General features: G+C 44.5%; 1 protein-coding gene across 1 annotated transcript in view; it reads right to left on the bottom strand.

Moving 5' to 3' along the window:
- Positions 1-25531, bottom strand: part of SPTBN5 (spectrin beta, non-erythrocytic 5) — a 128531-nt gene that overhangs the window by 88816 nt on the left and 14184 nt on the right. The window contains exons 8-24 of the mRNA XM_067557931.1: positions 24939-25151; positions 24229-24381; positions 23461-23591; positions 22510-22761; positions 20726-21013; positions 19699-19942; positions 18546-18685; positions 16468-16567; positions 14919-15089; positions 14159-14323; positions 11985-12211; positions 10643-10829; positions 9349-9549; positions 7725-7841; positions 5952-6115; positions 4089-4221; positions 629-774 (exon numbers count right to left, since the gene is read on the bottom strand). Of these exons, the coding sequence (XP_067414032.1) occupies positions 629-774; positions 4089-4221; positions 5952-6115; positions 7725-7841; positions 9349-9549; positions 10643-10829; positions 11985-12211; positions 14159-14323; positions 14919-15089; positions 16468-16567; positions 18546-18685; positions 19699-19942; positions 20726-21013; positions 22510-22761; positions 23461-23591; positions 24229-24381; positions 24939-25151 (3032 nt within the window). The remainder of the gene's footprint in view (positions 1-628; positions 775-4088; positions 4222-5951; positions 6116-7724; positions 7842-9348; positions 9550-10642; positions 10830-11984; positions 12212-14158; positions 14324-14918; positions 15090-16467; positions 16568-18545; positions 18686-19698; positions 19943-20725; positions 21014-22509; positions 22762-23460; positions 23592-24228; positions 24382-24938; positions 25152-25531) is intronic.

Below are 25531 nucleotides of genomic sequence, written 5' to 3'. Positions count from 1 at the left end.
CAATGACTTCCCCACCCAAAGGAATTCAAATTTAATCAGTAATATTTATACCTAGCTCTTTTATAGCATTTTCCTCAATAGGTCTCAAAGCACCTTATAAAGCAGCTCAGCTTCACAACTGCTGTTTTAAAAATGGGGAAACTGAGGCACAGAATGGGGGAAGGATTTGCCCCAGATCACCCAGCAGGCAGTGGCAGAGCTGGGAAGAGAACCCAGATCTCCTGAGTCACAGTCGAGTGCTCTATCTACTGACCATATACCATCTGATCATAAAGACCCAACTAACCTCCTAGCAGTTGAGCTGGGTGATTCCATTTAAAATAAGACAGGACGCTCACTGATACTGCTTGTTAAAGGTTTCTGGCCCACTGCACAAGATGTCCAATCAGAAAGCTGATATCATGAGTGATTTTTTTTTTTTCAAAGAACGAGGCATGTTGGCTGTCCTGTGTCACTGGCATCATTTCAGAACAAGCCACATCTCCTTTCTGATCCTCATTGTCGTGCCCTTATTAACTAGTGACACACATGGGCACGTCTTCCACTTTCCTGGGTTTCTTCCCATTTGGTCCCCCTGACGTAGGAACTGAAAGGAGAATGAAGGACAGAGCCAGGGTTAGTCTCTTACCGTAGCTCCTTCTGCTTCTGCCGGATCTCTCTGGATTCAGGATGCCCATGATCCAACAAGTTCTCTGTCAGCTGCTGGCAAGCTGCAACTCTCTTGGCAGCCATTTCCATCTGGTGCTGGAACGTTTCATATTTGGCACAAAGATGCTTTTGAAGGAGGAACAAAAAACAGGGATCAGACTTGGTTTGGGAAGCCACTGTTCCACATGCTCAGCTGCCTATTGAATACAGGCTAATGGCAGGCAATTGGCTGGTGACTGTAAGGAGATGAAGCTTGACTGTGACTAAATGATTTTCCTCCAAAAGATCAACAGGGTCTACAGATTAGCTAGAAAAATGAAAGAATGCTGATAGCACTACAATGCAGGTAGGAGGCAGAGAGCATGTTGCAAATGGTAGAAGCATCCCAAAATAAAAAATAACTGGCCACCTGATCAAACTTATTGCAAACATACAATGAATATTGAATTGACTTGAGTTCATATTATTAAATAATATATACATAAGAGATGAATACAAATGTATATGCAGTACTAGATTTTCAGTCAGCCTCAGTCCAACCTCCGTTTTTGTAGATACAGTTTTGCACAAGCCAAGATTTTAAAAAATGGGTGTATAAAGTGAGGATCTTTAATGAGTTGCCTGACTTTCAAGAGTGATGAAACCTAGCAGCTCCTACTGACTTCAATGGCAGATGAAGATAGGTAGTTAGGTGTCTACCCATCAATATTTGTGACCAAAATCTACTAAATGGACACTACTTTTAAATGTCTGGTGATCAAACTACAGAGTGGACCTGAGCCACAATTCTCAGTTCTGGAATTCGATCCAACTCTGAATTTCCTAAAGCATAGGCATTTTAGGATTCAGTGTTCCAGTATGGCTCCTTACAGAGGCAGGCCTAAGTCACAGTGCTCAGATCCAGTCTTGTATTCAAACCCAAAATTCACCTGAAAATTTTTGTGGCAGGAGTTGGAGCCACAGCTCAACTTCTGGCTCATCTCCAATTGAAAATCATTCATTAATGTTCAGTGTGCTCTTTAAGAACCTTAGACAGAATGGGCTGTATGTTATGAAATAGTCTGAGGTAAATGAAATAATCATGGACTGAGAAATAGGGCTAGAAAATTTCTCCTGTGTCATCTAGTCAACCTCCCATATAGCAGTTAGGACTATCCTCAAAGTAGTAGTAATCGTCTAATGGTGAACATCATCCTTGTGCTGAGGGCCTACACAAGACTCTTCAGCACTTAAGTCAGTGGTGTACTATGGGTCTCCGGCACCCGGAGGCCAAGCCTGCATTTGTGCCCCTTGCCAGACCTCACATGCCTCCCGCATGCACAGCAGGAGGGGTCCGTGGCTCGCACCAGAGGGTGCCGCCCCCCGCAGCTGCCCCGGTGGGGGGTCTGTACCTGGGGGTAGGGGACATGCTGCTTACCTCTTCCTGCTTTGGGGGACTTTCTGCGGCTCATTATGCCGCTCCCCCTGCACTTACCCGTCGCACAGTGCCCACCTCTCTTGCTCCACACCTACATCCTGGCGCCAGCTCGGGTGAGGCGGTCTCACCCCCTGGCCTGGGGATGGGGTGCCGGGCTGGCCCTTCATGACGCGCAAGGGGCGGGGGGCAAAGGAGGATCTGAGGGGCAGCTGCTGTCCAGCCTCTGAGTACTCCACTGACTTAAGTGTTACTAAATTATTAGATAATAAGTGCTATATCTAGTCTACCTTTATAACTGCCTTTAATGCTCCCTTGGGAAATTTTTCCATTACGATAAAATTCAGTGATTGACCAAAGTCCACTCTTTATTCTCTGAATGGGATACAGCACAGGTACGTGATGGTGAGCAAACCTCTTGGGATGGGGTCATAAGCTCACTCTACACGATCCATTCAACCCAGGCTCCCACAATGGTGTTGGTGTTTTTTGTGAAGTAGACACCTGTCCACTAGGCACTGAACAAAGGGCATTATAAGCAGCCCATTCCTATCAAGCTCAACCCTATTGAATCTAATGCAATCAGCCACCCAAAATATCAGTGTTTCAGAAAACAAAGTCTGATGCCAAACACTTTTTGAACAAAAACCCTCTCATCTGAGGCCTTCCCCTCAGGCTTACTTCACCAATCTGATCTAAACCACCTTCTCAGGACTAGCTCATTTCACTTTATCTCTCTCCTGTGGGCTACACCCTATCCCTCTTAACAGGAGCCAGCTGGCACAGTCAGTCGGCACTCACTTAGCTCTATTTTAGCCAGCTCCTCTGCCAACAGGGTGGATGTGAGAGTCAACCCTGCCAGCCTGTTACAGCCAATGAAACTATTTTTTTTTAATGATGTAACATTTTCCTTTAATAGCTTATTTACATTTTCTCTTGATCAGTATTATTCCTATTTTAGCACCTTCATTCCTCTCCCTCTTCTATTCCTATCTCCCAAATATTTATAGCAAGTTCTCATACTGCTTTCATAATCTTCACTAACAATGTCATACTTTATGGAGACAAAGTGGATGAGGCAATATCTTTTATTGGATCAATTTCTGCCGACAAGCTGAAAAAGACAAGCTTTCAAACTACACAGAGCAGTCTGGGAAAGGCACTCAAGAGTGGCACAGCTAAATATAAAGTGAAACAGATTGTTTAGCATAAGGAGTTACCATGTTGTAAGAGATCATTCAAGGTGAAATGGCTAGTTAGCACCTCAGCATTTGTAGGACAAAGACGGGTCAGTGGGTTACAGTTTGTTGTAAGGAGTCATAAATCCACTGTCTCTAGACAATCTATGATTTTTTGTGTCTAACAAAGTTATGAATTTAAGTTCTTAGGCTCATTTTTTGAAGGCACTCTGCAGGTTTCCTTTGAGGATGAGGACTGAGAGGTCAGATATGGAATGATCGTTCTGCAAAAAGTGTTCGCCCGTGAGTGATAGGGTGTGTTTGTCTGTTACAATTTTTCTGCGTGAGTTCATTTGAGAGCATAGTGATTGTCTGTTTCCCCCCGGGAGTTGTTATTGGGACATATAGTGCACTGGCTGAGGTACACCACATATTGTAACAGGCATGTGTACGATCTTGAAAGGTGTGTGGTGGAGGGTGTTGATCATTGTAGCAGTGGAGATATGTCTTGCAGGTTTTGTATTTGTTGTTCTGGGAGGGTCTGGTGCCACTTTGAGTTGGTGGGTCCTCGTCAGTGGGGAGCTTGCTTCTGATGATGAGCTTGAAGAGGTTTGGGGGTCATTGGAAGGCTAGTTTTGGGGGTTTGGGAGATTTCTTTCAGGGTGTGGTCCCCATCAAGTATGAGTTATAACTGTTTAATGATACTCCATATGGGTTCCAATGTAGGGGACAACTAAGTGTGCATGGTTGGAGGATATTTTTTCTTTATATACATTCACACTCCATACCTTATATTTTTACAAGATGAAATCAGGTAAACTTTGCTTGTGTTTGGTACCGTAACTCACCAGAACGTGTTCATAATCACTGCCATAATCATCAGAGCTGGCCACCTGCCTCTGCTGACTGATCCAGTCCTGCAGGTCCTCATACTCCCTCAGAAACTCATGCAGACCAAGAGTCTCATCTAGCTTCTTCCCTCTGTTTAGAGAGAGGAGCAGCGAGAAAGCAGAATATAAATATCTACACAATGCACAGAATAAGGAAGGAGGAGAATGAGGCGCTCTCTCTAAGAAAGAAAACTAGGTTCAATCTGAGAGTTCTCGCAATAACCTCGAAGACTGGAAATCAAGTTTGAAGGATGGTGGCCTGCAGCCCTGTAAGTCCCTCTCCCACTTTCCAGCACTGCCTAACTGAACTTCACTCTGTTCTAATAATAGTGACAACACAGGAGAATTCCCTCCATTTTTTCCTGATCATTTTTATTCCTACAGATAAATGTAGTACTTATGAAAGCTAGAAGGAAATCCACACTACATAGAGTGAGGCACAGTGAGGCAAGTACTCTGAAAAACCCCCTAATGAAGCTCTGCTAATGTTGCCCAACAAGCAACATTCCCACAATTTGCTGCCCTTTCCTGAGCAAAGATTGCCAGATTGTTTAGGTCTCTTGTAGTACAGTCAAACATCTTTTAAGCCAGGACTTGGTGGATAGAACCCACCCACCCCCCAACTTTCCAGCCATTAGTGTGCCTGGCGAACCAGAACTGTGGAAATGTTCAGGAGAAATGGCAATGTTGCCGACTCTTGTGACTTTATTGCAAGTCTCCAAACAGTGGGCGTTTTTCCTGAAACTAAATCTCCCAGTGATGCATGCAGTCTCTCCTCTGGTTGAATCACAACTGTGCATCATAGGAGACATAGTCCAGACAGTAAAGAGGAGAATGGTGCATGAGGCAGAACAGCTCAGGCTGATGCAATTCAATGTCCAAATGAGACCAAACAAAACATTGCTATTCAGCTCAAAATACCAAAACAAATGATTTTGACATTTCTGAATTAAATTTCTTCTGAACTTTCCATTCCATGAACAATTTCAATGTTTCAACTTTTTGCACGGAATCAGGCTGAAAACAAATGTTGAAATACCAGAATTTCCTGCATGTCTCTAAATTCCAATTTTCAACCAGCTTGTTTCATTATTAATCTTACAAATTTCCCTGCCTCTCTCTGACTGGCAGGTCTGTGGGGCAAGAAACTGAACAATTCAAGTAGATATTTGCTTCTTCCTAGTGCTGAATCTGGGGAATCTAAAAATCTTAGGCATAATCCAACACTTTTGGTTTTGAGCAACTAATCATGAAGAGGGGAAGAGACTAATATTAAAGGATGAAAGTCCTCCTGTATTAACAAATCCTCAGATTTAAGGGAAGGTGTAACTCTACTCTCATTACATCTGTCCAGTTGGGTAATGCACCAAGTGAATATTAGGCACCACTTCCAGAAATACAAATCCTTTGTTCCACCTCTGAAGTTAGAATTCAACAAGCAGGCAGGCGAGTAAATGTGTGAGACAATCCAGCATCCAAATCACTTTGCCCAAGGATGAAGAACAGAAAAGGTGAAATGGGAGGAATTGGCACCTTCAATAGTAAAGAAATCTAACTGGCAGCTCAGGTACAACAAATGTATAGAGCTCCTTTTTTATTATTATTTCTGTAGGCACTCAGTGCTGCACTGGATACAAATATGCACAGTCCATTTCCCGGCGAGTTCACGGCGAACCAGAGGAGAGAAGGATCATGATCCAAAGCGCACTGAGATCAGTGGAAAGATTCCTCTGCCTGCAGTGACCATTGAATCAAACCTAGGACGCATTAAGAGACCCAGAGTAGGGAGGTAGCAGAGAGAATTATTTTTCTAGCCCATACCTAGCTGTGGCCAGCTCCCGTAACTCCCGGAGCTTAGAGTGAACTTGTTCCTGTGGGGCATCAACCTCATCAAACTGGATGGAGCCAGGGAGAGGAAGGGTTTTGGCAGTTTCACCCAGCTCTGTCACCAAATTCTCATAAAACTCAATTTCCTGTTCCAGTGCCTGATATCAAGAAAAGAAAAAAAAGTTGAGAAAGTCTTCCAGCATCTACAGTCAGTTAACCTTGGTAGCAGTCTCAGCCATCCCCATGGAGGCACCAAAAAGAGAAGCCCAGGTTTCCAAAGCAGCATATGGGCTTCCCCTGACACAAACACTCTTAGTTAATATTCTTACTAACTTTTTAGAAAAATATCCCTTTTATTAAAAAAATAAGGTACAACACCGAGGCAAAAACCACAATTGGAGAGGCCTGCTACGTGGCTGGAAAGGGGAAGATATTCCCAGAATAATGACGAATCTGTCTCTGTTTTCAACTCTGAAGCAAAGTAGGGCATCCCTATCCTCCATTGTTACTATACACCGTACATACAGCAGGACATAACTCGTGCTTTGGCTCACAGAAATGAGACTCAGATTTCTCAGTTTTGTTTTCCGGATCAAGTCCTTTACAAATGCAACAGTACACTGAATTTGTCCTTCTCCTACTGACTGAGGAATTAGTGCTGGGGTTCTCAAACCTTTTTTGCTGGGACCCCCTTGGAAAATATTTCAGGCTGTGACGACCCCCCCACAAAAGCGATGACCTTCGCATGCCATGCCATGCCATCCTTAGCAGTGTGCATAGGGGCTGACAGCTCAGTGACCCCCCCATAATAACCTTGTGACCCCCTGAGGGGTCATGAACCCCAGTTTGAGAACCCCTAGGTTAGTGTGAATCCACACAGACAAATCAGTCCTGAATTGCAGACGTCATTTTCAAGCAACTGAAAATAAAATTTAAAAAAATTCTCTAGATAGTGAGGACCCTCATTGATCAGAGCGGTAGAAAACTTCAGACAGACAGTTTGGCAGATCATGCCACCACCATGGAGAATTTAAGCAGACACTGCTTAGAAAGGAAGCTTTCCTAACACTAACTTTTGGAAAAACCACCTAGGGAGAAGAAAGTGTAATGAACTGATTTCTAAAGGTACAGAGAAAAATATTTTTTCCACCCATAAATCTGGAAAAGATCCTTTTCATGCCCACCATGTGTAAAATGGCGTGGGATGAATGGGCCAGCTTCCTTTGGAGTGAGAGATGTCGTTCTACACATTCATTCATTTTTAAACTTCTACCACCAGGACTGGGCTTGGGGATGAGAAGTTCTTTATGTCCCCATTAAAGAACAGATGGCCCCTGCATTTCCGCCCTTTGCTTTATAGCCCTTGCCCTCAACATCCTGCATCCTGAACATACTTTCAGATGAGACAGATTGAATGAGATGTCCTCAGCAGCCTGCATCATCACTCTTTAATCAGTGAGAGTTAGTAGTGTTAAACAATGTGAGATATTTCTTTTGCTCCCAGGGCCTGGGACACTCCTAGATGCTGCTATTCCAAGGAATGAGACACAAAGACAAAGAAAATGTTGGTTTTAAACCATTGCTTTATCTATAAGAGCCCGGCTTCTCCAAAGACACACTCAATCTCCAAATCCTTTAAGTCAAAATCTTTCCCACAGTTCACCTCAAGCAGGCTCCCTGGACTGACTAGGAAGGATCATTCTGAACTTTGAACAGTGCATGCGATATTCCTCAGGAATAATTACACAGGCAATAATGCTCACTTACCTTGTGTTTCTTGAGGAATTTCAGTGTTGCAGCCTCATCTTTGCCATAGTCTTTGCTTGTTACAAATGGAAGCTTTTCTGCTACCCAAGTCTCAAGGTCTGAGGTATTCAGTAAAAACTATCAATTAAAAAAAATGGTTATTTCCCTCATAATGTTAATGTCTCTCCTTCAAGCTGATAAATTCTAGCTGCAGATTGCACAAGAAGTTCAACTTTCCTTATGAACAGTTCCTTTAGGGTCTTATGAAATAAAAGCTCAATTGCAAGAAATTCAGTTCTGGATGATATCATGATCTTCACTGTTTCCACATATTCTAAGCTGCAGGGTTCTCAGAACAGTGTGAATACCGTTTATGCTCAGTAATAGATGCAGGAGCACAAACGATTAGCTTTTAGCCTCCTAACCCAAAAAGTTGCTCTTTTCGACAGCAAACTAAACTACAGGAGCTGGTATTATTGTTACTGCCTGCAGTATACTAGCAGGATCTTGGACACACTGTTGTACCACATCTTGTGCAGAAGAACAAGGCTGTAACTGGAGGATTGCATTTTAACAGAGGCCTGTTTTGGGGTATTAAACCTTTATAATTAATTTTGGGTGCCCCAGCTCTCTCCCTTCACTTCAGGAACCAGTATTCGATGCTTTCCCTTGACCTTTTCACTATTGGTACCAGGTCCTTTGCAATACCCACTTTGCACTTATACACTCCCCTTTTCTGAGGAGATCAAAGTGCTTTATAAATACTATAGGGCCTCATAACACCTCTATCATGTAGGTAGTGTTATACCTCTTTCAGAGATGGGAAAAATGAGACACAGATGTGGCCAGATTATCACTGGCAAGGGCTTCAGGTGCACCAGCAAACTTTATACATAGACCTTTGTGCAAAAACTCTGTGCAAACTGGGTAATTGCCCTGCAATATAACCCATTTATGACAGAAACTCTGGATTAGCCAGAAGACAATACCTGTGCACTTTTTAACAGGCTCATTTTAAATGCTTGGTTTTGAAACTTTGGCCCATATTTTGTTAGAGTGAAATTAATTCTGGTAAGGAGGGCCAGTTTAAGACCTTCTACACCACTTAAGCCCCAATTTGGGGCTGTGTGTGGGTTTTGCCAATCCAAGTGGCTAGTAAGGGGAACATGTGTACCCCATGTGCACCACTGAAGGGATCTGTTATACACAGGGCCTGACCCAAATCCCACTGAAGTCAAAGGGATTCCCTCCAATGACTTCAGAGGGCTTGGGATAAGGCCCACGAATTGGAGAGGAGGGTAGAGATGATGGTGAAATAGGAGCAGGCCAGGTAGGAGCCAGAAGACCTGCAATGATATGGATCCAGTTATCCTATCTCATCAAGTGAATGGTGAAGCAAAGCTGTAGCTAGTGCTTCAGCCCACTAGAATATCAACTTCAGATTGGAGACAGTGCTTCAGCTTTGCATCCTGACCCACCTCCCCAGCTCCGCCCACCATCCACATTGCTCTGGCTTTATGTGGAGGAAGTGAATTTCAGCCCTAATGGTCTGAGATCTTAAAACAGATTTGCTTTTTATGTAAATCACTTTGTTCTCCTCTTAGCCCAAAAAAATATGTTGGTTTCACTTTGGTATAACCCATACCTGCTGGAAGCCAACTGAGTGCTGCAGCTGCTTAAACCTCTCTTCACACGCTTCCTCCAACTCCACCCAGCTGGTGCTGAGCTCCTGGCATTTCTCCTTTATTGTCCGAAATGAAGAGTGCTTGCACCCAATCATAGTATTTCCCTTCTCCAGTACCCTCTGAACGTGCTGCTTGTGGGCATTCACTTCTGCCTGTAATTCCTAGGGAGTTAGAGGAAGGGAGACAAGAGTAAATGAGGGCGGGACAGTATGCAAGGAAGTGAAGCAAAGGTGTCAGAAATGAGAGACTAGAGGGGTGTACATAGTTTACAAGATGCAGTAGGTCTTGATCTAGATGCTCCCTTAAGATGAGCTGCTTCTGGGGCAACCTATCAAAATGTGATCTTCTTTTGTCAATAGAAGAGGAACATGTACATCAGAATCTAGTTCATCAACATGGTGCTGTCTGCTAAGGCTAGAAAACAGCAGGGCCTAGCAGATATCTGTGAAAGACAGCTAAGAAAATAAATCAAATTCCACAGAAATCTTACTCTGTTAAACTGTCATTGCACAGTTACATTGCTGTCTTCAAAAGTTTTTATGTTAGTCATAGCACTAGAGTAAGTTTAAATATCTGTTTTATGTTGTCCTGGAGACTGCATAGAATCATAGAAGATTAGGGTTGGAAGGAACCTCAGGAGGACAACTAGTCCAACCCCCTGCTCCAAGCAGGACCAACCCCAACTAAATCATCCCAGCCAGGGCTTTGTCATCCCAGCCAGGGCATAAATCTCACTCTGACACTAACTCCCTGATGAGAACAGTAATTATATAGCTAAAATACAAGAAAGCATGGAATAGCAGAATGATTCACCCAAACAAAAGCAAACTCATTCATGACATTTAATGTGTAGTGTATCAGTCTAAGCATTTCTAATGGAAAACTAGTGATTTCCTCCTAATACTGTGGGAACATCGATTTTTGCAGGAATTGATAGATATTGGAGTTTCAGCAGAAATTCCACATTCACTCTGAAAATCCTCCATTAAAGGCTGGATCATATGCATGAGTCAAGCTACTAGAATTATTTAACTGGGACAGTGTCAAATATCTAGTGTTAGGAATTGCATGCAAAGGAAAGTTTAGCTTTATTAAAAGCTTTCTCCTTCTGCTTAGTGGGCTCATTTGTATTAGCATTCTGGGGGGCAAAAGGGAAATACGTAACCGCAGGTTTCTAGGTGTGGGGGCAGTGGGGTGTCTAATGTACACTTTGCTCCCATCACACCTATAGTAGGGATAATAGAAAGGAATTACCTTGTGTTTGTGCAGCAAGCTTTGAGCCATATCCAAAGACTTGCCACAGTTGGTGGAGTTGGCAATGGGCAATCGTTCACTGATCCAATTCATCTCCATGTCATAATAATGGTAGAACTGGTACAGATCCACTGTTGCCTGAAGCAGCTGGCGCCTCTCATTAAGAGGCACTTGCAAAGACTCAAATCTGAGGATCAGATGTTAAAATGAAGTTATCGCCAGAGTCATCTGAGGGAAACCACCTGCAATCCTGCAGTGCAGACTATGACAGGCCAGACACCTTCCCCTGCAACTAAATTCCCTTGGCTGGAACTGTCTACACATACAGAGTGCCTTCTCGGCACAGCTGCTCTTGGCACACATATCTGTATGTAATGTATGTGATACACTAAGTGTACACATTACAAAGGAGAGCAGGCAGGGCTAGCTTAATCAATGTGCAGTCAGTGCACTTGCATAGGGCTCCCAACACTGGGGGAGCTTGATGACAGGCGAAACAAACAAACCCACACACAGAGAAAAAAAAGACAAGCTAGGGCCAGGAAGGGGGCAGAGAGGAGTAGGCCAGCCCTATGCGGGAGGAGATGCTGAAGAGTGACTGCAGGGTGGGCACAATTCCACCCCCAAGGCCTCTCACACTGAGGAAGCAGGACTCAACCCATTCCCCCTGGGACCTCCCAACCCCTAGGGAAGGACTCATCCCGTCTCCCCAGGGGACACCCACCCCACTATGGTGGGCCCCCCATTATCATAGTGCACAGGGGCCTAAAATTCTTTAATCCAACCTTTAAGCAGATTTAGGAAGTGGAAATATAGTTAACACCATCTCTAAACATTCAATTCTGCTCTGTTTTAACCAGAGTTGGGAAGACGGGAAACTGGAATTTACTTTTTGATGTCATTGTGTTAAATTAGTGTATTTGGGTGGGAGGGGGAAATGACATTCACCTTTGGAGACCATGGTTCAAATCAGTCTTAGTTCACAAGTGAAATGAGTTGTAAGGATATGAACCTAGTTTCTACTAAATGTTGGTCCGCCACACAATTTAGCAAGAAGCTGGTAGGACTGGCAAGGAAGCCAAGGACTGGAGAAGCAGAGGTGTTGCAGATCAGGATTGAGGAACCTGAGGCCTTGGAGCAGGCAGTTGTAGAATTGAAATTTGTTAGCACAGTTTTATGGCAGAAGCTTTTGCCTTATTGGAGAAGGAATGCCTGTCTGTCTGGCTGAGAGACAGTCTTTTCTAGTGGTTAGAACAGGCGATGAGGAATCAAGAACCAAAATTCTGTTCCCACCTCTGCCACGAATTCCTTTCTCACAACAACCGAGAGAATACCCACTCACCTTTCCAGATATTTCTGTGTCTCATCCAGAATTTTCTGGGAGTCAAAGTGATTGGTTGCCATTTTCTTGGCCCGGGATACAATGGAATTCATTTTCTCAGCCAACTCTCCCGTCTCTTTTTCTAGTTGACTGTGCTGCTTGAGCAGAATGCGGCTGGAGCGCAGGTCATGACCTGTCTCTGCATCCTGACAAACCTTCTCAATCTTTTCTATCTTCTCTTTTGCATCCTACAAGGAACAGATGAACACATGCTAGCTCAGACCTTCCAAGCGCTGTATGGGCTTCCTTCCACTTTCTCCTCCTCCTCCACTCAGTCCGTCCCAGAAGAAGGCTCTCCACATTTTACACTCTGCTTTGCAAATCTTTCTCAGGAGAACAATAAGGAGGGTTCTCTAGAGCTGAGACGTCTTTTTGTAACAGTTTGAGGCGTGGCTATTCTTTTCCCAGCCACTTAAATAGATTTCCCAAAATCCAACCTTTTAAATATTTCAAGTGATAAAATATTTAAAAATATCTTAAAACTCAGAGACCCACAACTGTAGCTGCACCACAACAAGAGCTCCCTTAAATGATGGTAGTGCACAACTTCACAGGCTGGTGTCTCTCTCATAAAATTCTCCTACAAGCCTAGGCTCCTTGGTACGCTGAGGCCCATTGTAGGAAGGCGCTGTGGCCTCCCCCGGAGCCTGGACCCGAGGAAGGGCCTCAGCGACCCACCTGGACAGACACAGACCTGGCAGGCCAGTCTGCCCAGCAACCGAAAGGCTGGGCCATGATAGGGCCGCTCAGCCAGCCCAATCAGCAACAGCGGGGCGGAGCCTCTACAGGAAGGGGCAGTATAAAGGACAAGTCCCGTAGCTCCGTAGGGAGAAGACTGCCGTTGGAGGCAGATGTGCTGCCCTGCTGGCTGAGGCCTAGGCCGGATTGGAGCCGAGCCGACACCCGGGTCGCTCGCCTCCCAGAGCCGCGACCCCAACAGTTCCCTGACCGACCTGGGCCCAGAGACTGGGTAGGGCCTCCGGGCCCTGGTGGTTGGATCTGGCCACCAGGCCCCAGCGACTGGACTGGGCTAGCCCACCCCTGGAACTGGACCGGGGCCCCTGAGCAACCCCGATAGGAGATATGCCCTGAGGCCGGACGGGACCTGGAAGAGCTACCCGACGCCGAGCCCTCAGAGACTGGGCAGGACCTGGAAGAGCTGCCCGATGCCAAAGCATCCCAGGAGCCCTGTGACCTGGAGGAGCTGCCCCTCCCCGCAGAGGAGCTCCCCGCCTTGCCATCGGTGGACAAGGAGGGACTGGCGGGCCTACCACGGCTCGAGTACCCCTGCGACCCTGAGGATACAGGTACTTGGGGATACGGGGAGGAAGTGGCCCAGGGACAGCCATAGCCAGTGGCTGAGTCAGGGGTGAAACCCTACTGTCAGAGTGTTGCGGCGGGAGCCCCACTGACTCAGTGGCAAATGCCTTCGCCACTGATAGGGCCCTGGGCTGGAACGCAGTGGAGACGGGTGGGCCTGTGTCTCCCTCCCCCATTCTATAGTCACCCCGGGAGAGTGCACTCATCCCTACCGCTACAGATAGTGGATCCACTGCCGGTCTTGCCCTGCCTAAGGGCCAGGGCATTGAACGGCTTGCTGGCCCGCCCTGCCTAAGGGCCAGGGCATTGAACGGCTTGCTGGCCCGCCCTGCCTAAAGGATGGGGCCACAGACTACTCCTGGCCCGCCCTGCCTAGGGGCCAGTACACCAGACTGCTTGCTTGCCTCCCCCGGCCTCAGAGCCTGAGGCAATAGACTGCTTTCATGCCTCGCCCCCACCTGGGGTTGGAAGGCTAGAGGCCACAGAACTGTCTGCCCTGCCAGAGGGCCAGGGCTCAGACCCTCACATAAGCGCTAACTGTTCCCCATTTAGGAAGGCGCTGTGGCCTTCCCCGGAGCCTGGACCCGAGGAAGGGCTGCAGTGACCCGGTCGGACAGGACAGCCGTCCAACACTCATATAAAACTCCCTGTGTGACAGTTATTCCTTTGGTGCTAGGAAAAGCTAAAACTAAGTCTGCAACAGGATGGCATCAGGAGCTGCTTTCCTTCCCAATCTTTGTGATGAGCTTTTTGTGGCAACTGACAACATGGAGAGCACCAGACCAGTCCAGTCCCTCCCCACTGAAATCAATCACCTGGAGTAGTTCCATGAGCTGTTCTTGCTGTCCAGCCTGTCTCAGCTTGTCTCCTCGCTCTATCATCCTGTTGTACAATTTCTCCCACTTCTTCTTCACCCCTGACATCTTGTCCCGGATAGAATCTGCAGCATAATAGTCATCTTGAATCAGCTGATTTCCAACCTGGGGAAATATATTTCATTATTCAAAGTTCTCAAAAAGGGGCACAATCAATGTTAACCTTAACAACTTTGATACTTGCGTGTGTTTCTTTCCAATGACTACCACACAGCATTAAACTTTCTCCTGCACCAAACCTACCATAGCAAAAAATGACGATGCTGGAATGATTCACATTGCTGAGTCCCATCTGCAATGATCATTATGACTTCAAAATAACACTAATAACTCCCTCCCTGTCTCTAATTCACCTGCGCCGCATCACACCTTTACTTGCCATGTTAAGAGTTGCAAACTTAGTGTTAAAAAGTAACCAGGACCATCACTTAATCAAAGATGTATCTGAGTGCGACTGGCTATGTTGGCTACTGTGCTGTTTGCATAGAATCATAGAAGATTAGGGTTGGAAGAGACCTCAAGAGGTCATCTAGTCCAACCCCCTGCTCAAAGCAGGACCACCCCTACTAAATCATCCCAGCCAGGGCTTTGTTTTACAGGCTGTTATAATCAACCAAGAAATGCGGTTTGCAAATAGAATCATGCCTATCAAACAGTGGCCAAGCTGATAAACCTTATCCTACAATGAATCCATCCTCACCCTTATCAGCTCTGCAAAGTGCTTCTTGTTTGCCATCATTTCCTTCTCAGCAGCCTCATGCCACTTCAGTTTGCGCAGGATATTTGTTGGATCACGATAGGACTCATCTGATGCAATCTTATACTTCTCTTCCATCCATATCAGCAGCTCAGCAACATCACGGTTGAACTCCTATCAGGGAGAGTTAGGACTAAATATATTTAACTCCAGATTACACACAGACTCCAGGACACCAATTTGCCATGGATTCTGGGAACTCCCTCAGTAAATATTCAGTCCTTAATTTGTCTGAGTGTTGGGGACCCTGGTTCTTGTAGTGTGAAAGACAATCTGAATAATCAGCACCCTGCATTGATAGATCACGATCCTGGATTGCTGACAGACTGGGGTGATCTTTTGCAGCCCTAAGGTAATATCTGTTTCCCCTTTTAGACAATATTTCCTACCCCACTGCTTTTAGTAACCAATGAAGACTCAGCTCTCAGGAAGAAAATGGATTTATAAAAAGGGTTAAACCACCATTATAACCATGCAACTCCATGGTGGGAAGCCTAAATTCCATTCTTGACATTCCATTTCATATGAAAAATATGGCTAGGAGTAATGTAATAATAATGCTTCCCAATTCTATATATGTGTGTGTGTGTGTGTGTCGTGTGTGTGTGTGTGTGTATGTTATATAAACTTTAATTTGAAGAATCTTTAGGGTAACAAAAAGAATCCTATTAAGGATTTCCCCCATTCCAAGTGAAAAACTTTAAAGACTAGAGTCTATGGAATGCAGAGACGAAATGCAAAGCTGTACATACATAAAAGAAGGTCAGGTTAAGGCCTGTTTTAAAATCAGATCCCATGAGACAAACTATTCCTTATCTATGTGGTAGAATGATAATGAAAATGTGACCAAAACAACTCAAAATGGGCCAACTCTGCTCTTACTGACAATGTACCAGTTTTACATCAGTGCAGCCACATTTACATCAATGGAGTTCTCATGATTAACACTGGTGTAAGTGAGAGAAGAATCAATCCCACTGTTTGAAAGAAACTTTCATCCCACATTAAGAATCTGAACCAGAGGTTTCCTCTCACTGGTTCTGGAGTATCAGCTTCTTCACTTGTTCTCCCCAGTTATAATTTACTGTGGGAGCCCCAACCCACAGCAAAATATCAATGTCTGAGCCAAATGGGCTTAGGCCCAGGGGGACATTAACAAGGACACTATCTAGTGATCAAAATGTCCAGATGATTTTTCATTAAATATTTTCATTTTTGTGTTAATTCAACTCATGGTATATTTCACTATGGCCTAGTGGATATTCTGTGAACACTCTGAGAGTGTCAAATGAGTGCTTAATGTACCAGTATTGTAATCAGCCTACATATGGGGTCATCATTTCCTACTTCCTGCTTCTAGGTGAAGTGGGCTGTGGTTGGGGACAGAGAGAGTGCTCAATATTTTTAGTCTTGGCCCAAGGCAACGGAGAGTGTTAAACTACTGCAGCCCCAAGGTTTCCCCTGGTTGGCACTAATGCATTAGCCCTTTCACCTGCAGTTGAAGAGATGCCAACAGCCTCCTTTTCTTCTGTTCATTACTCTGTCTCAGCCATTCCCATCTGTTTCGGAATGTAGCCATTCTCTCCTCGATCCTGCAGAGAAATCAGGACAAACAGCTTGAATTGCCCTACCTGGAATGACGACAGGGCAATGGCACTGACCCGTCTGGGTTTCCTTGGTCATTCTTTATTGCTAATTTTGATAACTTCGATTAAAATTTTAAAAGAAGATTAAACTCTAGCCCAACGTGGCTGTTGCTAAGAGCAAGGGGGTGTAAGGCCAGTACCCCATCCCTTTGCATGACCATGCTGGGTTTTCTAAGATTGAGAGGTTGTGTGGGGGAGATTGCCAGCTCCACCAGCTAGCTACTGCTTCTCATGTGCAGCTAGGTGCGAAGGGGACAGATGGGCTGGGGGGTAGGCAGTCTGATGATTATTATTATTAAGAACTATTGGTATTACAGTAGCACTCAAATGTGCCAGGCAAAGTACATACACGTAAGACGATACAGTCCCTGCCCTGAAAAGTTTTGTGTTTAATTCACTCCCACCCACACAACTATTTTATTTTAAGACTTTTAAGACAAGTGATGAAACAAACTAAGGATGTGGTTTAAGGTCTGTGTCACTCTGTTTCATTTCTGAGCAGTTTACACCCATAGCTTGAGCTCATAAGACATTTTCCTCTAATTTGAACACCCGGAACCAATCCTCAGCTGGTGTAAATCAACAGTTCCATTGAAGCTGATAGAAATACACTAATTTACACCAGCTGAGGATCTGGCCTATGTTTTTTTTTCTCCCAAGACTAAGTCAGTTGAATGACAAACAAATATGACTTAATAGAGAGCTATGCTAGAAGAACCCCCAAAAAGACTGAGCTGGCACAAATATATGTCCCATCATAGCTCAGGCATAGGCACTATATTTTTGCATTAGAATTTCTCTTTCTTCTCCTATCCATGTTCCCACAGTTTCTCTGTATTCGTTTTTTTTACTTTGTTCCATTTTTCATCCTACTTTTTCTTTGGATTATCTCTGTGCTCAGCTGTGCCCCTCCCCTCCTCACTAGTCTCTCTTAAGCAGCATGTGGTCCAATAACATTTAAGCGCGGGATAATGCAAACACAGTAGGCCAATTTTTTGCTCTTGTGTGTCTATTTGCCATCTGAATTCATTTTGGGAAATTGCCAAATGCTCTTCCTCTCTCTTTTCATATTTAAAATTGAACTATGCCACAGTACGTCATGGCACTAACGGTGCCAAAGTGAGGGACTGCCAGTACAAGCAACTTTAAGCATAATTGTAACTTCTCAGTTTTCCTCAGCACTCGTACCTTCACACAATCATGCTTTCTAAACACACAGGGCCCAATTCTCATTTACACTAAGGCCCCTTTACACTGCTCTAGCACAGTAAAGGAGCCATGAATTACACTGACTCCCACTTTAAGGCTACTTTATAGTGCCAGAGTGATGTAAAGGGGCCTTAGTTAGATGAGAATCAGGCCCACAGCAAGATGATTACAAAAGTTATTCCTTTGTGAAGTGCTTTGAAATGTATTGGTATAAAGTGCTATGTTCATACTAAATATTACCGAGACTCTCAAATGCAAGGAACACACCATTATGTGAGAATTTTAATGAGTTCTTCAATAAAGAGGTCACAGATTCATAGATACATAGGCTTAGGAAAGGACCGCAACGTCTTATTGGCATACGTAGTGTAAAATGCGAGGAGAAAAACTTGAGTACCAGAAATGTCACTTTAGACTTAAAGTATTACACATTTCCTGCACTCTAATGACAAGGGGATCTTTGAGATACCAGCTCCATTTTCTCCCTGTTACGAAGCAGCATGGAAGGAAATGAGAGAATTCACCCTCTTCCACCCAAATTAGAACACCAGAACTCGTGGACTGATGGGATTTGGTATGAATGCTGGCTCAAAGAGGATCTTGTGTTTCACTCTAACGACTCCTGATGGTTTGTAAAAGTTAAATGTCTTCAGTAGAGTCACCGTCTTGCCTTCCTCCTCTTTCGTACCTAGAGTATAAATGGCTCTGAACTCACATGCCAGAAGCGAAGTGCCTGCTCTCCACTAGTTTCTCCCCATGCTCATTCATCACTTCAGCCCGTTGCTTCAGTGCCATCAGCAGTCGTTCAAAATCCTCATGCCGCTTGAGAAGGCTCTGAACAGCATCCACATGATCCTGGAATAGAGGGAAGAAAACTGGATCAAGTCTCACCCCTGTAATAGGGATCCCTCTGCGGCAGAGGAGGAGATGGTATTATTTCTGGCTTTGTGCCGGTCCTTATTCTCCACCTTCCGCCCTGTGGAGCAAGTATATTGTATGTTTCTTCTGTCCTAAGATTTTATCCTCATCATTTAAATGCAGCAGCATGGGGGCGCCTGGTGCAAGCACTGTGCATGGGTCACAGAGGTTTTATAGGGCTCCCACTTTCACAAACTCTTAAAGTAACCTTTATATTGAAAACTCTAACAGCTATTTTAGATTGGTCTGTTTACCCGGCATTTGTTTACCCACAAACTGCAGCAAATCAGTCTCTGAATGATATGAGGAGCTGCACTTCAGATTCTAACTATACTAGTGACAGCTCTATTATCTGATCTAAAGGTAAGTCTCCAATAGGTGTTAATAGTATTCATATCCTCTTTCCCAGCCTCTCTCCATTAGAGGTGAGATCATTTCACACTTTCCCCTGGCTCACTGCTGTGGATTCTCTAAGACTACCCAACTAGAACACCCCTGTTTTGCTGTAGAATGTACCAGCTACTTCCTTGCTAATACTCTACTGATTGCAATACCATGCTACTGGATGATGGCAGTGTACAAGTAGAAGAAACTGTGAAGAAAGCATGCTGAAAAGGTTAACCAGAGCATTCCATCCCAAATGCACAAACACACCTCTGGATCACAACTACAGCTCCTTGGTTTTGCATCTTTTAGCAGGTATAAGCCTGTGTCTCATTTAAAGAAATGAGTAAATGAGAATCAGGCCGGGCCTGTGCAGCTTCCGAACATTAACACATCACTGTTACAAAAATGCTGCAACCAATCTAAGCTTGGCTAGATATTCTGGGTTTTGATCCACAGGGATGAGATTGTTTTTGAATCTCAGTCCTGATGGAGCCACTGTGGGTCAAAACTGTTCTGGATGGGGAATGGGAGCAGGAGATAACAAGGGCTGTTCTGATACATACTCCAAGGTCATCTACTCGTAGAAAAGCCTCATGGCTGGAGAGGGCTGCACTGATGCGATCTGCTTCTCTATTGAACTTCTGAAGTTCCAAGCCATCCTGGAGCTTCTTCTTCCGCTGCTCCCACATCTCCTCTAGCTCACTGCTTTCTTGGGTAAGCCTCTCCATGGTCTGGCGCACATCCTGGGTCCTGTTGCTGGGCTGACCATACATTACCTTCCGCCCCAGTTCTTGTAGCTGCATAAACCTGCCCAGAGTCACAAGGAAAGAGGACAAGTTACTATAGGAGGAGACTTGAGCTTGGTATTCTCCTGGCAAATCACAAAGACTAATACATTTCTTCCTCCTATGGCTTCCCCATCTCTCTTTCTCTTCTTGCTGCTGCTGCTCTGTTACTTGCTTTCTTGGTGGCAGAGCTGCCATTACCCATTGCTTCCCCTATTAACTTCCTCTTCACTTACCAATCTGCCAGGTGATACAGAGGTTGGCTGCTCAGGGGTATACATCTGAAGTGGCCAGGAGTTCTCTCTCTTGGCTAGAGAGCCCAAGAAAATATGTGGCCAGCCATTAAATGGGACAGGAAGAGCAGCTGTGTGTCTCAGTTTTTATAAAGCGAGAGATGGGGCTGTTGGCCTAAGAGTCTGGTACGTCTGGCTCATAAAAATGCAGGAGAGGGGAGAACCCAAGGTTAGTGATTGCATTGCTCTGGCAGAAGTGACCTGGAAAGGAAAAGAGGTCTGAGGACTTTAAATAGAGACTTGTTTTCCTTCCTGAGCATCAGGGGTGAAGTAGAAAGCAGCTACTGCAGTCAGACATTGGGTTAGCAGAGTTTCATTTGGTATGGGGAAATTAATTGGGTTATGTGCACAGTCAGTTTCCATTTTCTTCCTACAAAATGTTATACATTCTTAAATAAATCCTGAGCACCATTTTCAGACCAAGGTTATGTCTCCAGATCTGTTTTCTGGGTACACTCCAGACCTGCCGGGCACTGTGGTGCAGTACCTCACCCCTGACGCAAACTCTCTACCTTTCCTTCTGCGTGCGAATTTCCTTCAGCTGGTCCTGATGTTCCTTCAGCAACTGCTCTGCAGAAGCCACATCCCTGCCCATCTCCTCACTGCCCAGCCTCTCCCTGATGCCATCTGCCCACAGCAGGACTCTGCGGCTGTCCTGCAGGAAAGCCTGTTGATCCTGTGCCAACTCCAGGGTTTTCTCCCTCTCTTTAGACTGTGACTTGAGTGTCACCAGCAGCTTCTCCATGTTCTCCACTTGTTCTTTGATGGCCCTGCTTTCTGCAGGGTTGGTGTCCTTAACCCTAACAAAGAAACCAAACAACATTCTTGATTTAGTTTGAGACAAGGTTAGCCTTAGAGGTTGAGCCAGCTCACACTGAAGTCAATAGGACTAGGTTTTTAGTAGTTCTTCCTGAAAAGAAGGTAAGTAGGGGCACTTCATGTTCCTTATCAGCAATAAAGAGCTTAGACATAGTGGTAATCGAGACAAACTGCCAGGAAATGTGTCCTGTCAAAAGAATTTACAGGCATCGGTGCTGCCTTCTATCACTGAGGACCAAAACAGGTTGTTTTTCAGGTTTTTTAAATTCTCTGTCTCTAGTTAGGACAGGAGTGTCAAAAGCCAGCATATCACATCAAGAAATGCATTATCTTTACTCCAAAGATATACCTATATATTGACAATAAACTGCCTCTTTTTATAGTCTGACTCAGTCTTAATATCCTTTCCCCAGCTACTACTGGCTTCACTGATGCCTTACATCAGCTCTGATCAGTGTATAATGAAGATATTGTAGGATTAATTTCCACAAGAGGATACAAATTACCTGGTCTTTCCTGCTCCCAGACTCCAGGAAAAGCACAATTGCACCCCATGCTTCTTTTCACATATCACATAGGGAAGTTCAGCCAATCAGATTTCACAGTTCATTGAAATGTTTCTATCTGATAGATCTGAACAGGAAATGCCTAACAGAATGGAACAGGTGTGTGACAAATGGACTTTGCCAACACAGTGAGATATTTTTAAATTGGAAGCTTTAAATCAAAGTTTAAAAACTATATCCAAATGCCCTATATTTCAAAGTCTCCTTCATCCTCTTTCCCCATTTCATGCCTCTCAAGGATATCTCATTTTGGGGGACTACATGATACCTCGTTAATAATATACATAGTTTAAAATAGTGTTTGTTAGAGCTAGTTCATGGTCCTGCAACCTGAACTGCAGTGTGATCTGCAAATGAGGTGTCCTAAAATTCAGAGGTAACACTCATTGTCTAGAACCAGCTCAGTGGGGACTGAGGTTTGTATTGATATGTCATTATATTCCACTACGTGTTCTGGGGATTTGGATCCTCACGAGTGCCTGGTCCTGGGCTGGGACTTTAACACCACCCTTGAGGAACGGGATCGCATGGGAACTGATCAGTGCTAGGCCACTGCAGACGTCCTCTGAGAGATCATTGACCATCATTCCTTGGTGGACATCTGGCACGACCACCACCTGGACAATATTGCTATTTTCACCATTGTCCAGGTGGGGGATGATTGGTCACGCCACTCCTGGTTGGACCGCATTTATTTATTTGTCACGTAACCATCTTTTGCAGGCCCACTCTTCCAGCATCTGTCCAGCCCCATTCTTGGTTCACCACATAGTAACCATGACAGCCTCTCTCACGTAGCACTCTCTGGTAGCCATCCAGTCTGACCCTGTCACAGTACTCTATACACTTTGCTTCAAATCTGAAACTAGATCACTAGGCAAAAATATAGAAACAAATAGCTGATTCCTTACGATTTGGCCACACGCTTCAGGTATTCAATTTTCCTCTCCAGCACAAGGACCTCCCTATCAAAGGCAGACAGCTTGCGCCGGTCTGCCTCCAGTACAGCAGGTGTGTTTCCAGGTTCCAAATCCTTGAGATGGACCAGCTTGTCCTGTAGTAGCACTCTGGTGCTCTGGCAGTCCTGGAGGAATGTCCTCACATCAGCCACTCCAATTAGCTCTGAGCCCTTTTCCTCCTTCAGAGCTTCCAGGCGCTCCCATCTAGGAATGAAAAAACAACTGCAACACCTGTGTCTAGACACTGAAATCACACTGCCTTTGCCTATGGGGAAAAATAGACTCCCAGTGGATTTGTTGCACAGACCTTTAAAAATCATGTATGGCAAAATTCACCTCTATGCTGGGTGTGAGGGGGAAGGTCTATGCTCTCTTTATATACCATTGCAATCTTCAAAATAAGATTTTCTTGGCACTTAAAGGGGGCATAGGACTAGTGCTCACCCTCTACCCAGGGATGAATTTCTTGCCATTTCCATTTCCATTACAATCATTGTAATACCGTAAACCACACAATCAGTCCATATAGACCACCCCTTCTTCTCCTCTTCTCATTATCCTCATCTTGTTAGAATATCTCCAGCAGGTTCATATTAAGCTGTGGTGCAAAGAATTCTAGTAATCTTGATTCCATCACTTCTTGGCAAATGGTTCTATTTAGAGCTGGTCGAGTTATAAATAAAAGAGATTCTACATCCCCAGTTTGGTAAAAGCTTCCCCAGTGAAGTATAGCAAACTGCAGTGACACATGGCAACTTTCCATAGACAACCCTCTCTTTTTAGGTCTCAGATTAGTTCTGTGTGCCAAAACATATCAGACTGGTATTTTCTCCAGGATAATTTATGCCCAGCACAAAAAGTCCTTGATGGGGTGACTCCCCATTCTGCCAGAAGCATCTTTACCTCTTACTGATCTCTTTAAGATGGGCTTGGATCTCATTCTGTTTGCTAGGACTGCTCTTCACAAACTTATCTACTAGGCATTTGATCTCTCCCAGCTGGATTTTCCCAGCAGCCATTTCCACTAGAAAGCCCTAAAACAGAAAGAAGAAGAAGAAGAAAAATAAAACCACAGGGATAACATATGGAGTGAAGAACTTGAAACTTACCATCTCTATGGAAATAATGCTCCACAAGCTGTCGTACTCACTCATCTATTAGTGTATCTACTATGCTTTTATATCCAATTTGCTTCTCTTCTCTCTGTCCAGTCAGGTATCTGCTTACAAAATACAGTCCCCTGTGTGGTTTTCCCTCTTAACCCATGGATACATAGTAAAGTTATTCTGGTATAATATACACCCCATCCCATTCCGCTGCTTTGTGAACTACTTATTCTGATATAAGTCTGGCTTTTGTGTGTTTGTAGCTTAAATCGCTTCTCAGTGACATTAGCTAAACCAAAAAAAGTCCCTCTTGGACCAGAATAAGAGTGCCCACACAAGTGGTTACACTAGTATAATCATATCAGTTTATATTCACACCTTAGCTTACACTGAAAAAGCTTTCCTGTATACACAAGACCCTAAGGATTGAAATTCAATTAACAAAAAGAAGGGTGGAAGCAAATTCTTTGGAGTCCTCCTTTCCTCATATCCACCCATTCTCTCATGGTCAGTCTGTTTTATAAGTTATCTAGGGGATAACAGATACAGAATGGGGATGAGATACCTCATATTTCTGCTGCATGACCTCCACATTGTCTGCTTCAGGGTGAAGGGTCCGGAAAATGTTTGCCTTATCTTCCATCCAAGACTGAAACTCTTCACAGGAGCTGTAGAAGCGGTACAATCGGATCATCTCCTCCAGACTTTTCTTCCTGTGCTGTGAAATAGATGGAGAATCAAGTGTTGTGGCACCTTTGCTGAAAGTGAGATCCCCACAGTTAAAGAACTAAAGTATACAGATTACTCTGGCAGCTTCGGGGCCATTCTCCCTGCTGTAGTAGGCAAACTCCAGTAAAGCCAAGGGGATGCAGAAGGAAGCTACTCTCCAAAAAACGTAAGAACAGGGAGGTGAATGTGATGATCACAGAAATAAATGTGTGGTTCACACATAATGATGGATAAGCAAGACTGGATAATAGCAGAACCAAAATGCACTCAAAGTTTAAATGCAACTTCTCATATTTTGAGTTTCACCCATGGTTCATTTCTCTCCTACTACTAACTTGATATTGGGCAAAATCAGAAAAGCATCACAGAATTTAGCACAGCCATCAGTCTCCCCAGGGGCTGTATAGTTCAGGATTGAAGCACGTTGTCAGAGTTGAGCAAAGGAAGTTAACCCAACATCTGACCACTTTATGCAGGGCTCTAGACTCTACTATTAATCTCCAAGAAAGACTACACAAGCACCAAGTATTGAAAGAGGTACAATACCTCAGCCATGGTCTGCAGATTCTCATAAAGCAAGTTAATTTCATTCTGGGTCTTCCAGATGTTCTCTGGAACAAAGTGAGGGTCTGAATCAGGTGAATTATAAAATCCAATTTCAGGGGTGTCCCTGCGTACAGAGCGGCTTGATGGCAGTTTAGTGATCCTCTGGTTTAGGCTACTCCGGACCTGAGCCTCCACCACTGGCACTGACATTACCTGTAAAAGCAAAATACAACAGAATCAGTCTGTGACACTATGGATAATTGGATCCTCAGGCCTCAAGGATAAATTAAAGGATTACATTTTCAAAATGATATGCCTAACTCAGAGCTAGATATTGCAGTCTGCAAATGCACCAGTGTGGTGTATTGAACACTGGTACAATTGTGATCTATCACTTTAAATTCTCAGGGATTTTCCTGGTCCTGTTTGCAGGCAGGGAGATCTGTAGGGAGGTGTGGGTTAAGAGTCAGTCTGCAGAGAGACAGCCTAGTCAGTGGGGTGGGTTATGCCTCTCTGTTTTAGGGAGCAGCCTGCTTTGTTGACACTCTGTTTTGGGGTTCTTGTGTGTTATCATTCTGAATTCTAAAAAAGTA

This window comes from Emydura macquarii, unplaced genomic scaffold, assembly GCF_026122565.2.
Source record: "Emydura macquarii macquarii isolate MOO-44397 ecotype Brisbane River unplaced genomic scaffold, CSIRO-AGI_Emac_v2 contig_1876, whole genome shotgun sequence".
Taxonomy (NCBI): Eukaryota; Metazoa; Chordata; order Testudines; family Chelidae; genus Emydura; species Emydura macquarii.
The sequence above is the reverse complement of the archived record's forward strand: the minus strand, read 5'-3'. Positions and strand labels throughout refer to the sequence as shown.